At 38.1% G+C, this 17,107-nt stretch overlaps 1 protein-coding gene across 1 annotated transcript; it reads right to left on the bottom strand.

Annotated features, from left to right (window-relative positions):
• Positions 1-7,692: 7,692 nt before the first annotated feature.
• si:ch211-66k16.27 (uncharacterized) lies at positions 7,693-10,132 on the bottom strand. The gene is made up of 5 exons (XM_067453299.1): positions 10,005-10,132; positions 9,585-9,836; positions 9,442-9,498; positions 8,534-8,629; positions 7,693-8,325 (listed from the first exon to the last, which is right to left on the bottom strand). The coding sequence occupies exons 1-5, from the start codon at positions 10,048-10,050 to the stop codon at positions 7,769-7,771; spliced, it is 1,008 nt and encodes a 335-aa protein (XP_067309400.1). The 5' UTR covers positions 10,051-10,132; the 3' UTR covers positions 7,693-7,768.
• Positions 10,133-17,107: the final 6,975 nt, after the last annotated feature.

The raw sequence follows: 17,107 nt of genomic DNA, 5'->3' as shown, positions 1-17,107 counted from the left end.
ATCTATTACTTGAGTAAAAGTAAAAGTACTACTGGTCAAATAATACTCTGTTACAAGTGATAGTTGTAAAAATAGATTTTTACTCAAGTAAAAGTACAGAAGTATTTGTTTTCAAAAGTACTTAAGTATAAAAGTAAATTTCCTTTTTTATGCCAATGCATTATTTTATTATTGTTGTATAAATGCACACTGTCATCATGGTTTAAGCCAGTCAGTGATGCTCCATCTGACATACTAGCATACCACTAACTTAAACTCATTTAAATACTTGTATAAAAGTTACAAAGCTCTTTACAAAGCTGCTGTCACTTTAAGGCCGAATGCACGGATCCAATACACTGATACACATCTGATATTCTCCCAACTTTTCTCTTTCTCCCAGATGTTTATATTTTTAATATTTTATAAGACATGCACCAAGTGTATGCCAACTAAACTAATCTTGATTTTTTTTTAAACTGAAACATACTTTCAAAGTATGGCTATGGGTGCACACACTTGTGCCTAACCTTCTTTTTCCATTTTGCTATGAACTGATCAGTGCTCAAAAAAAGTTGGGAAATGTATATGACCCTATAAGAGGGATTCCTGACAGACTGTCTGCAACGACAACAAAAAAAAAACTTTTAAAGATGGAAAAAATCATCCTATGACTTTTAGAGTTGCTGCAGAAACGACTTTCGGCCTAGAAAGAAATGTAGTGGAGTAAAAAGTACAATATTTGTCTTTCAAATGTAGTGAAGTAAAAGTAAAAGTATCCAGAAAAAAATATACTCCAGTAAAGTACAGATACTCAAAAAGTATACTTAAGTACAGTACTCAAGTAAATGTACTTAGTTACTGTCCACCTCTGGTGGTGTGGTCCTGGTCAAGACAATCTCCTGAACTCCAAACTGAATGTCAGAATGGGAAAGAAAGGTGATTTAAGCAATTTTGAGCGTGGCATGGTTGTTGGTGCCAGACGGGCTGGTCTGAGTATTTCACAGTCTGCCCAGTTACTGGGATTTTTATGCATAACCATTTCTAGGGTTTACAAATAATGGGAAGTCCTGTGGGCGAAAATGCCTTATTGATGCTAGAGGTCAGAGGAGAATGGGCCGACTGATTCAAGCTGATAGAAGAGCAACTTTCAGGGTTCGTACGGGTGCTTGAAATCCTTGAAAGTGCTTGAATTTTGATGTTGTGTTTTCAAGGTTTGAAAAGTGCTTGAATTTTGGATAAAGTGCTTAAAAATGCTTGAAATTGTAACTATTTATTTTACAACAAATACCTATCTGAATAAATAGTTTGTTTATTAAATGTAGAAATAAAATGTTGGAGAGCCTAAAATGAAACCTGCTGTGCTCGCGATCTGCCTGTCTATTTCCGTGTGACTCCGCCCCCATGTTGTCGTTTCAATTAACGTTGGCTGAAAGATGCTAAATACGAATTTTGGATCAAACGGACACAAACCCCACGAAGTGCCTCCTGTAAAGTTTGCAAAAATACATGCAGCTTTTCACTATGGGCGAGTCTGCTCTTTCGAGTCACATGAAAGGTAGGCTAAGTCATAGACTTTCAAGTAAGCTAACTAAAGTAGTTTACTGTAGCCTACACATTAGCGCCTATTTGTTTAACTTGCGCTATTAACTGCTAGCTAGGAATTCGCATTAGTGACAGAGTATACGTATAATGTGATAATGTAAGATTAGCATATCCGTTATGGCATGTTCATTTGTGGAATAGGCAGTGAACGTAGCCACAAATGAAAACCTACAAACATTAGCTCAGTGCATAAAAATAGTGTCAGATGATCATACAAGTAACCATGGGCGTAGATTACGCGGGGGACGTGTCCCCCTCACTTTTAATAAAATGTATTTTCGTCCCTCGCACTTTTACTGGGTCTCACCGATGCTAGTCGACCCGCTCCGAGCGGGATCCGAACCGGCGTTACCTGCGCGGGGGCGGGCAAGTTAACAGGGACGCTAAAAACAGCCTTCTCTAATCTCGGTTGATTGCGCGCTTCTTGAGGTCACGGTCAAATGTATTTACATAGAAACCAATGTGAATACATCAAGATTTAAATTCAGAGACAAAAAATAATCTATGCATGACCTGTCATTTTATTCGCATCTAAATATGAGGAGGCGCTCTCTCACGGAAAGTCCAAAAGCGGATTCGTAATATCCAGTCACGCTGGAGCTGCAGCTGAAGGAAAACACTCGTTATGATGATGAAACGTGACGACGACAATCAGACGATTGCGACAATATATGCTTTATGTGTGTTTTTCAAGCCATCTCAATGTAGGCTATTGATTGACAATAAAGTATAGGCTATCATATGAATAATGCAGCTTTTAATGTTTAGTATATTCTGCTCACCAAGGCTGCATTTATGTAATCAAAAATAGTTCAAATTAAAACAGCTTTTTCCCTATGTGAATATATAGTAATTTATTCCTGTGATCAAAGCTGAATTTATCATTACTTCAGTCTTCAGTGCCACATGATCCTTCACTAATTATTCTCATATGAGGATTTCATAATCAAGAAACATTTGTGATTATTATCTGTGTTGAAAACAGATGTGCTGCTTAAAAATGTTGTGGAAACCATGATAGCCTACATGTTATTTTTCAGGATTCTTTAACGAATAGAAAGTTCAAATGATGCATTTATTTGCATTCATTAAATAAATTATCATCTTTTGTAATATTAAAAATATCACTTGTGATCAATTTAATGCATGTCTGATCAACAAAAGTATTAATTTCTCTCTTTTTTAATTTTACCGTGCAAATGTTTAGATGGTTTCCACAAAAATTAAGCATCACAATGAGCAGCACAACTGATAATAATCATAAATGTGTGTTGATCATCAGATCCTCATCTGAGAATGATTAGTGAAGGATCATGTGACACTGAAGATTGGAGTAATAATGATAAATTCAGCTTTGATCACAGGAATAAATCACACTTTACTATATATTCACACAGAGAACAGCATGGTTTACATTAGAATATATATATATATATATATATATATATATATATATATATATATATATATATATATATATATATATATATATATATATATATATATTTTTACATTGCATAAAATCTATGGAGTGTTAATGCACAAGTGTTTGTAGGCTAGTATAAAAACCAATTATAAAATTGGCACAAAAAAAGGAGAATAATATTATAGATATTAATTAGTGGTTATTGTTCAGCAGTGTATTTGATATCTTGCCCAATTAAAAGCAAGAGATGCGATAAATTATATTGGTCCAAAAAAAAAATAATAATAATTTCTGTCCCCCTCACTTCTGAAAAGATGGCTACGCCCCTGCAAGTAACTTAGTGCTGTCAAAAATATTGATATATTTTTCGATCGGTCTGAATTTAGCACGGGATTAGACACATAATTCTACAAATTCCTGCAGATTTTGCGCTCATATCTGAAGTGGGCAGATACCGTTATAAAGCCGACCTCTGACATACAAGTAAATAAAATAAAAAATAGCTAATTTTCCCAGCTTATTAATGGTCAAATACACACAAAAAATGTTACACTGTTCATCTGGGTGTGTATTAACGTAAATACAGTCGTAAACAGTTCAGAAGAATGAGTAACAGGAACAGTGTTTTGATTCCACACTCGCGTCAGGTCTTAAAGGGGCAGCAGTTATTCAAACTACAAAAAGACAAAAGATCACCTGCTGCTCTTTACTGATTATCTTGTGTAACTTTAACAGATTAATATGCATTTAATTTTTACAATAAAAATCCAATGTTATTGTAAATTTGATAACTTGTTTTTTGTTTTTTAATTCAGTGTCTCACCTGAATACAGTTAGACCTAGGCCTACCTGATTTATTTGTGCTATTGTTTTTGCTTATTTGTTCTTATTTTATTACTGTTTTCTCTTCTTTTTACCATTTGAAGTCAAGCTTTCTTGTGCTGTATGTAAGCTACTGCAACACAATTACCCCATTGTAGAACATGCACTGTAAGCATATTTGTGAGATAATTGTACTGGTAATTGATCAATGTTTATGGGGGAAAAAAAGGTTAAGCTTTATCATATAAAGTGATCTCTTCAGAAGAAATACTTGATTGCCTAGACTTTTAATAGACATACACACACAAAAAAGAAATTAATTAAAAATAGAAAAGGTCAATGAGGTACATGTGATTGACTGTCTACCTCAAACACGAATGTTTTCATTTTTAAAATGTTCAATAAATGAATTGAAAGTGAAGTGAACCCGTCGAGTGATTTTGTTTAGGCTAATTGTTTTTACAATTACCCCAAAGGCAGGTTAGATAGTAAGCAAAATCTACTTAGACAGTGATACATTTAAAATAAATAAAAGTTGTGATTTGTTTAAATATCTGATCCTTCTGCTTTACGAAACACGATTTTGGCTGTTTATAGTATTATTATCTTTTTAATGTGATGATAACACTAAATAATAATTTTGACAATGTATTGGTATGTAATTTACAGCGGTGTTAGGTGCTGGAAAAATCCTTAAAATTGACCTTGAAAGTGCTTGAAAAGTGCTTGAATTTGACCTTTGAAAAGGTGTACGAACCCTGAACTTTGACTGAAATAACCACTCGTTACAACCGAGGTATGCAGCAAGGCATTTGTGAAGCCACAACAGCAGAAGACCCCACCAGGTACCACTCATCTCCACTACAAATAGGAAAAAGAGGCTACAATTTGCACGAGGTCACCAAAGTTGGACAGTTGAAGACTGGAAAAATGTTGCCTGGTCTGATGAGTCTCGATTTCTGTTAAGACATTCAGATGTCAGAATTTGGCGTAAACATAATGAGAACATGGATACATAATGCCTTGTTATCACTGTACAGGCTGCTGGTGGTGGTGTAATGGTGTGGGGGATATTTTCTTGGCACACTTTAGGCCCCTTAGTGACAACTGGGCATTGTTTAAATGCCACGGCCTATCTGAGCATTGTTTCTGACCATGTCCATCCCTTTGTCACCACCATGTACCCATCCTCTGATGGCTACTTCCAACAGGATAATGCACCATGTCACAAAGCTTGAATCCTTTCAAATTGGTTTCTTAAACATGACAATGAGTTCACTGTACTAAAATGGCCCCCACAGTCACCAGATCTCAACCCAATAGAGCATCTTTGGGATGTGGTGGAATGGGAGCTTCATGCACTGGATGTGCATCCCACAAATCTCCATCAACTGCAAGATGCTATCCTATCAATATGGGCCAACATTTCTTTAAAAAAATACTTTGAGTGAGTGAGTGAGAGCAAATTAACATAAACATAGGCATTCTGTAGAATTATTAAAATCACAAAAATGTTCTTACCCGTTCGTAAGGGGATGGTTAACACTTTAAAAATATGTTAGAACCTACCCCGCCACTGTCGCTCATTGTTTAGTTAGTTGTATTAGCATGTTGCTTTTTTTTTTTTTTTTTTTTGCTTTTTTACCTCAGAATTAGATTTTCTGCTTTAGCTTCAGTAGAGATAGCAACATAGACTGGAAAACCTACATGTGGGATCATAAAGGAAGCCTGAGAAAACTGAAACTGTCACACACTTACCCCTGATTCGTGGAATTGGTGGTGTTAAAGCTCTCCCTGTGTTACAACTACAGCCTCCCCTATTCTTCAGACTCTTCTGAGTGTCTCTCAGAAGTCAAGATGGGCAGAGGATCCCCAATTCCCCCAATGCTACGGTGAAGAGTAGCAATTTCAGAAAGGAGTTTCTCAGAGAAAAATTGAAAAGTTATTATCATCTTATGTGCATAATATCATCCAAGGACTCAGATAATCTGGAACAATCTCTGTGCTTAAGGGTCAAGACCGGAAAAAAACCCTACTGGATGCCTGTGATCTCCAGGCCCTTAAATGGCACTGCATACCCAACAGGAATGCTACTGTAAAACTCTATAGGTCAAAAGCCATATCTAAACACGATTCAGAAGATCTCTCTGGGCCAAGGCTCATTTAAAATGGACTGTGGCAAAGTGGAAAACTGTTCTGTGGTCAGACAAATCAAAAATCTTTTTGGAAAACTGGGACGCCATGTCATCCAGACTAAAGAGGACAAGGACAACCCAAGTTGTTATCAGCCCTCAGTTCAGAAGCCTGGGTTGCATGAGTGTGTATGGCATTGGCAGCTTGCACATCTGGAAAGGCACCATCAATGCTGAAAGGTACAGTATATCCAAGTTTTAGAACTTATATATATGCTTCCATCCAGACATCGTCTCTTTCAGGGAAGACCTTGCATTTTCCAACATGCCAGACCACATACTGCATCAGTTACAACATCATGACTGCGTAGAAGAAGAATCTGGGTCCTGAAATGGCCAGCCTGAAGTCCAGATCTTTCACCCGTAGAAAACATTTGCCGCATCATAAAGAGGAAGATGCGACAAAGAAGACCAAAGACAGTTGAGCAACTAGATGCCTGTATTAGACCAGAATGTGACAACATTGTTCCTAAACTTGAGCAACTTGTTTCCTCAGTCTACATACGTTTGCAGACTGTTATAAAAAGAAGAGGGGATGCCACACAGTGGTAAACATGGCCTTGTCCCAACTTTTTTTTCCCCTAAAAATTATAAATTTTCTCAGTTTAAACATTTGATATGTCATCTATATTGTAATCTGAGTAAAATATTACAATTTGAAACTTCCACATCATTGCATTCTGTTTTATTCACAAATTGTATAGTGTCGCAACTTTTTTGGAATAAAATTTTTGTATCAGAATGGTAATGTGTTTTATGTATCGCTCTCTACAATGTTGAGAACATAATGCTAATTGATATAATTAGCCTTTGGCTTGACTATGTATCAAACAACTAATAATGTGTTGCTTATGTTACACAAACCATGTTCCCATTCGTCATCACAGAATCAGACAGCTGCCTTCTAAATCCTTATGAATATTTTCATGATCTGAGCGCACGGTCGAAGCGTATATGGCGCAGGTGCTATTTGGGCGTGTCGAAAATCTTGCTAGTTTAACGCTAGTAAAATGATCAGTGTGGCAGGCACATAGTCCAAAAGAGTTGTACCTATTCTCTTAATGAGTCATGGATGTATTTTGGGTGTAACATGCAATAAACCAACGTGTCTCATCTCCCATTCCCTTTAAAAGCCAGTGGCGCTTGCACCATGGCTGATTCGCTATTAAACATGGCGTAATTTGTGAGCGGAAAGACCGAACATTTCTCCAGAGAGATATAAATAGCTTATACTATCATATTATCTACAAATGTTTGGTTGCTGCTGCGCCTCCCTTTGTGTGTAACAAGCATTGTATGCACATTGTAAAGCTGCCTATAGGCGCATATTACTAACGTGCCCTTTGAATAACAAAAAAATGGCCATGAGTGCATTTGCTATTAAAGCAACTTGCTGCTGGACGTAAAAAATGATAACTGCTTTGGGCTGAAAGACTTGCATCACGTCTTGCGCTGAGTGTATGATAGGGCCCCTAGCATGGAACAAGGCATATAAAGTAGTTATTTATTTTAAAATGGCCACTGTCTATACCATCATTTACCTCACTGTGCATGCGCAAACCCTCATAAAAGCTCATTGATGATACAGACAGAACAACACATAATAAAGTTATCATGCAATTCTTTTTGCAGGATAATTTTATTTAGCAACATATCTCAGCAATTTTTTTTAAATGAAAAGATATTAGTGTGGACAAGGCATACACACAATTTTTCCCCCATAATTTATAGTATTCCATAATTTTCAAGCAGCTGCCTTCTTAACTTTCTTGGGTGCAGGGGTCTTCTTAACTTTCTTGGGTGCTGGGGTCTTCTTCACTTTCTTTGGTGCTGTGGTCTTCTTCACTTTCTTTGGTGCAGTGGTCTTCTTCACTTTCTTGGGTGCAGGAGGTTTCTTCTCTTTCTTGGGTGCAGGGGTCTTCTTCACTTTCTTGGGTGCAGGAGGTTTCTTCTCTTTCTTTGGTACAGGAGGTTTCTTCTCTTTCTTGGGTGCAGGAGGTTTCTTCTCTTTCTTTGGTACAGGAGGTTTCTTCTCTTTCTTGGGTGAAGGAGGTTTCTTCTCTTTCTTTGGTGCAGGAGGTTTCTTCTCTTTCTTTGGTGAAGGAGGTTTCTTATCTTTCTTTGGTACAGGAGGTTTCTTATCTTTCTTGGGTGCAAGAGGTTTGTTCTCTTTTTTGGGTGCAAGAGGTTTCTTATCTTTCTTGGGTGCAGGAGGTTTCTTCTCTTTCATGGGAGCTGGGTGCTTCCATTCCATTTTTTTCAAGATGGAAATATTGTTTATGTTCTCATAAGGTCTTCTTTCTAGCATCAGCAACATAAAGCACACTAATTATATTTAAGTAGTGTCCACAAATACATTACATCACAATTGTTAAATTGTGCATTTAACATTGCATATAAATGACATTCGTTTATTCATATTTTTCTCATTCACCAGGATGTTACGACAACAAAATTAAAGTACTAAACAAAATTAAGTACATGCAGAAGGTGTAAAATCACAACTTACCATTAACTATGTTGGTCACAAAGTTTATTGCTGCTGGACTTGGTGCTGAAGTACTAGCATGAGGATTATTTGGTTCATAACTCTCATTATTGAGTCCTGTGACAAAGACACATAAACTGATTATTGATTATGGTATCCTCCTTGCAAATAAAACATATTATATATATATATATATATATATATATATATATATATATATATATATATATATATATATATATATAAATCATATTTTTAATAAATGTTTCTTCCAAAACACCATATTTCTTCGCTGTTAGCTGCAAGGTAAATTGTGATTGTGGTAAAGTGAAACGTTTGTGTGTATTGCCGTTTCCACGTTACCTCGTCGTCATGAATACATGCTCGCGGCTGTTTTCAGCTGATTCAACACAGAACCTGTAATGTTTCCATATCCGATTGTATAAACAAAATTCGGAGTCAATGTGCCGTATAGAGCAGCATAACGCAGAGTAGCCTACGTTCGTCAGCGGCTGCGCTGTGCGGATATTCGCCTTTTGCAGTTCCATGCGCTCAAATAATGAATAAATAAATAAATAGAAAAAAGCGCCTAATATGGAGGGGAGCCTGGGGAGGTCTCTCTCGCTTTGGCCTGTCAATTCAGAAGACAACCCAATGGGCTGCTGTCGCTGCATGTTGTCAGTGGCACACAAAAAACAACAAAACAACTACCGGCCCCAAAGTGCGTCGGCCCACAGCATGGGCTAATGCCCGGTAGGCCTATGCCAGATGACTAGTCCAGCGATTATGATGAATTTTTTTTGTCCTTTTTTTACTTGAAAGAAAAAGCTAATAGAGAACTTTAATTTAAATTTATAGTAGGCTACAGTTTAACAAATTGTTCAAAAATAAAAGTAAGAAAATGCCTACAAATAACAAGGTAAACTCACTTTTATATGGTACTGTGGATTCAGGATCAGAAAGCTTGCGTTTCCTGCTGACACCACCTGTTAAAATCAACCACAGTAGCCTACAGGTCAGATTACACATTAAGTTTATAAATCTCTATTATAAATGATAATTGTTCTCTTACCCAGGTCTTTGAAGAGATGTGAATGATGTTTTTCCAGCAAATAATAAAAGGCAATTTTGACTTTGTTCCCTCCAGAGTTTAATGATTCAAACAGCTTTCTCATTTTATCCTGGTTGGTTTTTTCTGCTTTAATCTCATCATATTTTTCTTGATGTAACATGCCCTCCTCCTGTTTTAACTCATCTGCTATTGGCAACACTGAAGTAACCCTTTGAATAAGCTCTGCAGAGTTATCATCCACAAACTTGGCCTCTGGAGACAAATTAATAGGCTACAATTTATTACAATGCAACTTCAGCAGTCCTAATTATTGATAAGCACTTCCATTATCCAATATTTTTTTCTTTGAAAAAAAAAAAAAACAACCATTTAGCAATTTACATAGGCCTACATAGGCTATTATCTTAATAGATAGGCTACCTTTGCATCGCTCCGGCTGATCTCCTTCAATGTTGTTCTCGCTCATTTTTGTAGATGTCCCCAAAACACAAATTGAGATACGCTATTAAAATATTTAAACTCGTAAACCTGTCGTAAACCGTTTCAAAGATTCGTTGTTCCGCGGAAATGAAGTGGATTTCATTCGAATAAAACGAAAGTGATTTGTTTAAGGTACAATGCAATATGATTGGTCCAAATAACTGGAGGATGAGGTCTCTAAGGAGGATGCGGTCTCTGCGGAACAAATAAAAGGGCGTTTTCAAACGGGTGTTTTTCTTTTTGCTTAATCTATTGGGAGATTCCCGGAAAAAAAAACATTGAGAAAGATCGCCTGCATATTAATGAAAGTAGATTGTTGTAAACTAGCAGTTGTTTAATGTTTCATTTGTGTGAATTTTCTAGGTAGGCTACCCGGTTGTAAAGCTCCAGCAATCTAACGTTATTTCCACTCCCAAATTAGCATTAAATTAATAGCTAACATTCGCTCTACTATTTGATGAATCTGTTTGTCACTTGATTTGTTTTAGTTTTGTCATCAGGTTGTGGCTACACTACAGTGTCTGTGTGGTCTATAAAAGTTTTCTACGTCATAATTTTAGGTTAACACATTTTCTTTATATTAATGCTTGTAGAAAGTCAGTTAAATAACCTGTCAGAAATAGAAAGCTCATCTTTTAACCTGATGCAGTCTTTGTGCTTGTATGTTGTGTTGTTGACAGCCTAAGACTTAACAATTTAGAATTTTAAATGACCCTATAGCGCCATCATCCACTCTGCTCGTGTTTAGTGCAGGCGTGATAACAACTTGGGTTGTCCTTGTTCTCTTTAGTCTGAATAATATGACGTCCCAGTTTTCCAAAAAGAATTTCAAAGTTTGATTTGTCTGACCACAGTTTTTCACTTTGCCACAGTCCATTTTAAATGAGCCTTGGCCCAGAGAAAACTCCTGCGCTTCTGGATCATGTTTAGATATGGCTTCTTTTGACCTATAGTGTTTTAGCCGGCAACAGTGAATGATTTGTTTTAGCAATTTACGGTGGATTGTGTTCACCGACAGTGTTTTCTGGAAGTATTCCTGAGCCAATGTTGTGATTTCCATTACAGTAGCATTCCTGTATGTGATGCAGTGCCGTCTGGGCCTGAAGATCACAGGCATCCAGTATGGTTTTCCTGTCTTCTTGACCCTTATGCACAGAGACTGTTCCAGATTCGCTGAATCTTTGGATGATATTATGCACTGTAGATGTTGATAACTTCAAACTCACTGCAATTTTTCTCTAAAAATCCTTTTTCTGATATTGTTCCACTATTTTTCACCACATTGGGAGAATTGGTTCTGAGAGACACTGCCACTCTGAGAGGCTCTTTTTATACCCAATCATGTTGCCAATTGACCTAATAAGTTGCCAGTTGGTCCTCCAGCTGTTCCTAATACATTTAACTTTTCTGGCCTCTTATTGCTACTAGGGCTGGGCGATATGGCCCAAAAAAAAAATCCCCGATTTTTTCACCAAAAATTCGATTTACGATTTAAAACGATTTTTTCCCCCTCCTACTTAAAATCAGTCTGCAGATGACAAAGAAATTGTTCAAAACAAGTTTTAACTTTATTTTGTTTAGGTAAAATTAAATATTTGCAGCTTGGTAGAAGTGCCACCTGGGGTGCAAAACTTTCAGCATGTGAATAACCCGGACTATTCCACAGTATAAATGGGCACCATATCTTTTGCAATATACAGTATACATATCAAAGGTTTATGAATTGATATGCAGATAAAATTAACTTTTATTAACAACAGTAATGTGCAAAAAAAATATAGGGAAAATTTAAATGTAGCCTAATGCTCTTATTAAATATAGATAGCATTGTTCTTCAATAGTCTCACACTCAACTGATCGACAGCTTCAGTGATTATTAAAGGAGCTCTTTACTTTACTGTAATTTAGTCACAATTTGAAGAAAAGTTTAGTTTTTCCTGAGACTGTGACTTCGTACTTTTCTCCATACAGTAGGCTAGGGAGTGGAAATCGCTAATAAATCAATAAGTGCTCTTCTGCTGGTTATAGTGGTGGGCATTTCATATCTTTTTTAAAATAAAAATGCTACAAAATGGATTACACATTAAAAAAAAATAAACTAAAAAAAACATTCAACTATTTCTTTCACAAGACCCCCTTTAAACTTTTAGTTTTACAAACCATCACATTAAAAATAACATTACAGTCGGATATCTAGAGCTTTGAAGTGCTGGAAATAAGTGTGAAGCTCTTGAAAACCATTGGAAAGTGCTTGAATTTCAATCTCAAAAGGTTGTACGAATCCTGAGATAAATAATGACAACAACAACATTAAATCCATGTGGTTTTACTACAGTACAATCGTGGTAAATGTTGGTGATCTGTGACTGAAACCCCTGACCTTCGCTCAGCTCTGTTTGATCTGATATCTGTGGTTTATAACAGAATTCTGCGCCGACCGCTTCCACTAGATCACAGTAGCGATGGTGTGTTGATTTAAACGGTCTCTCACTGGATCACCAGCGCTGCAGTGTATCGTGTCTGTCACGAGATTGGCCCGTGTGTGAGCTCGCGCTGCGTTCGTGTCAGCGCAGCTTTAAATGAGTATAGCGCCTACCGCGGTTCCGTTCAGACTTCAAACACACTTTGCAGCGGGGTATTGTTAATTGTTCTGTGAAAAACTGAACCAATTACGAATGACACGGTATGTTGTTAGACGCGATCCTTGTTGTTTGTGTACCTCTGTGGCAAACGCGCGCGGCGAGGGCTGAGCCATTACGGGAGCTCAGAGGGGAGCGTCGGCGGATTTGAAAGAGAAAACCGATTTTCATTCACAAAAATCGTCGTAAACTAAAAACTCGAATTAATTCATAAAATCGATTTATCGCCCAGCCCTAATTGCTACCTGTCCCAACTATTTTGGAATAAGTAGCTCTCATGAAATCCAAAATGAGCCAATATTTGGCATGACATTTCAAAATGTCTCACTTTCAACATTTGATATGTTATCCATATTGTATTGTAAATACAAATATGTATTATATATACAAATAATACATATAAAGTTAATGAGATTTGTAAATTATTTAATTCCTTTTTTATTCACAATTTGTACAGTGTCCCAACTTATTTGGAATCGGGTTTGTACATTTATCACAAACAGTATGAATATACCTACTAAGCTGCATTTAACATATGAATAATTGTGTAAATTATTACCCAAACCATGTTCCCGTTTGCCATCTTAGAGTCAGCTGCCTTTCATAAATCAACATTAAAAAACGCTTTTTATACAAAACTGAACGTCAGTGGAGAAAGGCATATAATCATAACATCGTAATATACATCATTCACATAATTCACAATTTTTCATATCAACAGAAAAATATACCAGGATAACCTGGCTTCTTTTTGAAACTCCTCTACAGTTAATGAAATGCTAAAGCCCACCTGCAAGTTGACGTGATTGGTTACAAGGTAGTTTAACTGAAGTTTTTCAAGGAGAAAATATTCAGCAATGGTTTATCTTTAAGTATATTAAAAACATCACATTAGACATATAAACAACATTAAAAACATAATCAGTTACTTGTCTTAACCCTCTGGTCCTCTTCGGTTTTTCTGTTTTAAAATTTTTAAAATCCCAGCTTCATCGGAATGATATGAAATTTGGTGACTTTTTTAGCATTAGGTATGTAAACACACAGAAAAATTGGGGTCATGATTCGAGCATGGTAATTGGTCATAAAAAAAAAAAAGTAACGTTCATTGTCTACGGTCATAAATGACTGACCATAGGAAATGAATGAGAAATCGGCAAAAATACAAAAATTCTCTGAATATTTGTGTGTACAATCTACAAATCGGCCACAATGCTGAAAAAAAGTACACAGCAGTAAAGGGATGAGACTCTAAAACATCAAGAGTGTGATACTGACACATCCAATCACACACACGCACACTTATACACACACACCTATGAAAAATTTAACATATGAACCACATTTTGAATTTTTAAAAATCACAGCTTCATCTGAAAATTATAAAACTTGGTGACTTTTCTAGCATTAGGTATGTAAACACACAAAAAAAGTAGGGCATGATTCGGGCATGCTAAGTGGTCATAAAAAAATGACTTCCACTTGTGCTCTTCGGTCCAAAATGACCCCCATAGGAAATGAATGGGAAATCTGCAAAAACACAAATATTTGCAGAATATTTGTGTGTACAATCTACAAATCAGCCAGAATGCCAGAATTGTAGAATTGCAGTATAGGGATGACACTCTAAAACATCAGGAGTGTGATATTGACACATCCACTCACATACACACGCACACTTATACACACACACACCCATGAAAAACTGAACCTATGAACTACATTTTGAATGATTAAAAATCACATCTTCGTCAGAATGATATGAAACTTGGTGACTTTTCTAACATTAGGTATGTAAACACAAAAAAAAATTCAGGGCATGATTCGAACATGCTAAGTGGTTGTAAAAAAAATTCTCCCACTTGCCTCTTCGGTCAAAAATGACCACCATTGGAAATTAATGGGGAATCTCCAAACACACAAATTCACAGGAGAAAAAAAATCACCATTTCTAAAAAAAAAAAAAAAATTATATAAAAATAGTATTTTATATTTTTTAACTATATATTCAAATCCAGCTAAAAAAATGTTATTGAAAGTGTTGAAAAGCATAGACAGTAAAATAAATGGACCGAGCGATCCCATTGACGTCAACGGCGAAAAAATGAAGTCAACCTAGGGGCACTCACTTCCTGATGGCTGAGCGAACTGCGCAGGCTCAGACTGAGCTTGACGACGTAGATGTGACATGAGCCTCCTGTCTGACAGCTGAAGGTCTTCTAGTAGTTGTGGAAAGTGAAAGCTGAATCACGTTGTTTAAATATTTTCTCCCGTTGCTTTTGGCTCACTATGGGCTTCTCCCCATTCTTCCCCCTTGACTTTATCAGACTTTATGTCTCCACGCCCCCCGACTGTCTCATAGACAGTAAAAGATTGCCTGCGAGCGTCTCCTCAGGTCTATACGGTAATTTCTCAACTCTGCGACAGAGTCGCGTTGGTTATGACACAATCGTTAGCCTATTTTTACAAAAACAGCTTCTGTGGGGCGATAGTGTAAGATACAAGGTAATGGAGCCTTTTATGCATTGTCGTGTTTCTTTAGAAATAAACAATGGACAAATGGAGTCTTTAAACGTGGTAAGCGGATCTCCTTTCCGCTTACCAAGCGGAGATCCTGGACGATCTGGTCCAGCAGTTAGATAAGGGGTCTTTTCCCTCTCCTGCACTGTGGAAGGAGATCATCACGGTTAACGACCTCGTTCTCCGTAATGCTCGCCAGGTCGTCCAAGCCTGCGGGTGCTCTATGGCGCTTTCCGTGGTAGGAGAGCGCTCGCTCTGGCTCAACCTGTCTGGCCTCCCGGATAGCGAAAAGAAATGTATCGCAGGCGCCCCGGTAGAGCCCGGCCGGGCTCTCTTTGGCCCCGCAGTTGCTATGATGCAACAACGATGCGACGACAAGAACGATGACATTCATCTCTGTACTTCAGGGTGAATGTAAACAAAAGCGGCTTTACACCCGTTCAGAGGGTGATCCTTCAGGGCATGGAGCTGAACTCAGTCTCCATGCGAGCGCGTCTCTCTCAAGAGCGCGCTCTCTCTCTGACGAACTATCTGTCACAGTTCAGAGAGGGGGCGAAGGTGCGATATCGCACATGTCTCAGGAAGGGTCTTATGGCTTTAGCTATCCAGTTTTTGCCACTAGGACCCCTGAGGATGAGGGCGTTCATGAAATGGGTTTTGCCACTACATTTCAGCCAGTTACAAGATCTTTGCCGCTCTGTAGCAGTGACGCGCACCTGCGCTGCAGCTCTGCGCCACTGGAAGAGCGCGGACTTTTACGCACAGGGTACCCCTCTGGGGACTGTCATGTTGCGGGAAGTCGTGACGACGGACGTGTCCCTAACAGGCTGGGCTGCCACCCAGGAGGGCAGAACTGTGAACGGTTTGCGGCTGAGCAAACTACGTTCAGAACACATAGATTATTTAGAGCTTCTAACCAATTGGAAGGCTCTGAATCATTTTCTGCCTCGTCTGCAGGGACATCATGTGCTCGTACGCTGCGACGATACCACGGCAGTGGCTATCAATCGTCAAGGCGGCGCGCGCCCGCCGAAGCTTCATGCCCTAGCTTACAAGCGTTTGGCATGGAGCGGCCGATTTTTCCTGTCGTTACGCGCGACTCATGTTTTGGAAAATCCTTCTTTCGAGGGGGAACCCGCTCTTCGGAGATTGGCGCCTCCACCCTCAGATAGTAGACATGATATGGATGAGGCTACGGGCGTAGGTCTGTTCGCCTCGCGCGAAAACAGCCTTTGTCCTTGTTACGTACGCAGTGCTACGTAGTTTTTTTTGTTATACATAGGTATACATGTTGTGTGTTACGTACATGGTTACGTATTTTTGTCTTGAGATCACGCTGGGCCTGATATGTGAGTGTGTATTTGTATCAGCTGCCTTTGTTTCAGAGCTGGAACGTGAGTGGACGATCGCTTGTAAATCGACGGACGTCACGCTGACGTCAGGCGGATACCACCAATCAGCGGTCGCGAGGCTCTTTATGAATGGAGCAAGCTGAAAGAGATGGTGCTCTGACTTTGGGGAGAGAGAGCACGCTCGGTGACGACGGTCTCTCGTTCGAGAGTCCAGTCCGAGAGTCTAATCAAATCTGGTTACTTTATGAGAGTTTCTGAGTCTCCTGTCATCTGTTCACTTCCCGCAGTGAAAGGGGTAAGAGAGGTTGTGAGCCAGTAAGCAGGTCGCGACCTACATTCACACACACGTAGCTCAAATCATGTATTAGACACACCAGGCTCAGGAGTGGTGCTGTTATGTATGTTTTGATTTTGGTTTAGTTAGGAAGTTTAGTTATGGCGTTTGCGGACTTCGAAGATGTTTTTTTTCACATCTTTTGTTGTTAGTTAGTTTAGTTGCTTTGAATCTTTAGTTAGAGAAGTTTTTTTATGT

This window comes from Pseudorasbora parva, chromosome 9, assembly GCF_024679245.1.
Source record: "Pseudorasbora parva isolate DD20220531a chromosome 9, ASM2467924v1, whole genome shotgun sequence".
NCBI classification, from domain to species: domain Eukaryota; kingdom Metazoa; phylum Chordata; class Actinopteri; order Cypriniformes; family Gobionidae; genus Pseudorasbora; species Pseudorasbora parva.
Note: the sequence above shows the minus strand (reverse complement) of the source record. Positions and strands in the feature narration are given on the sequence as shown.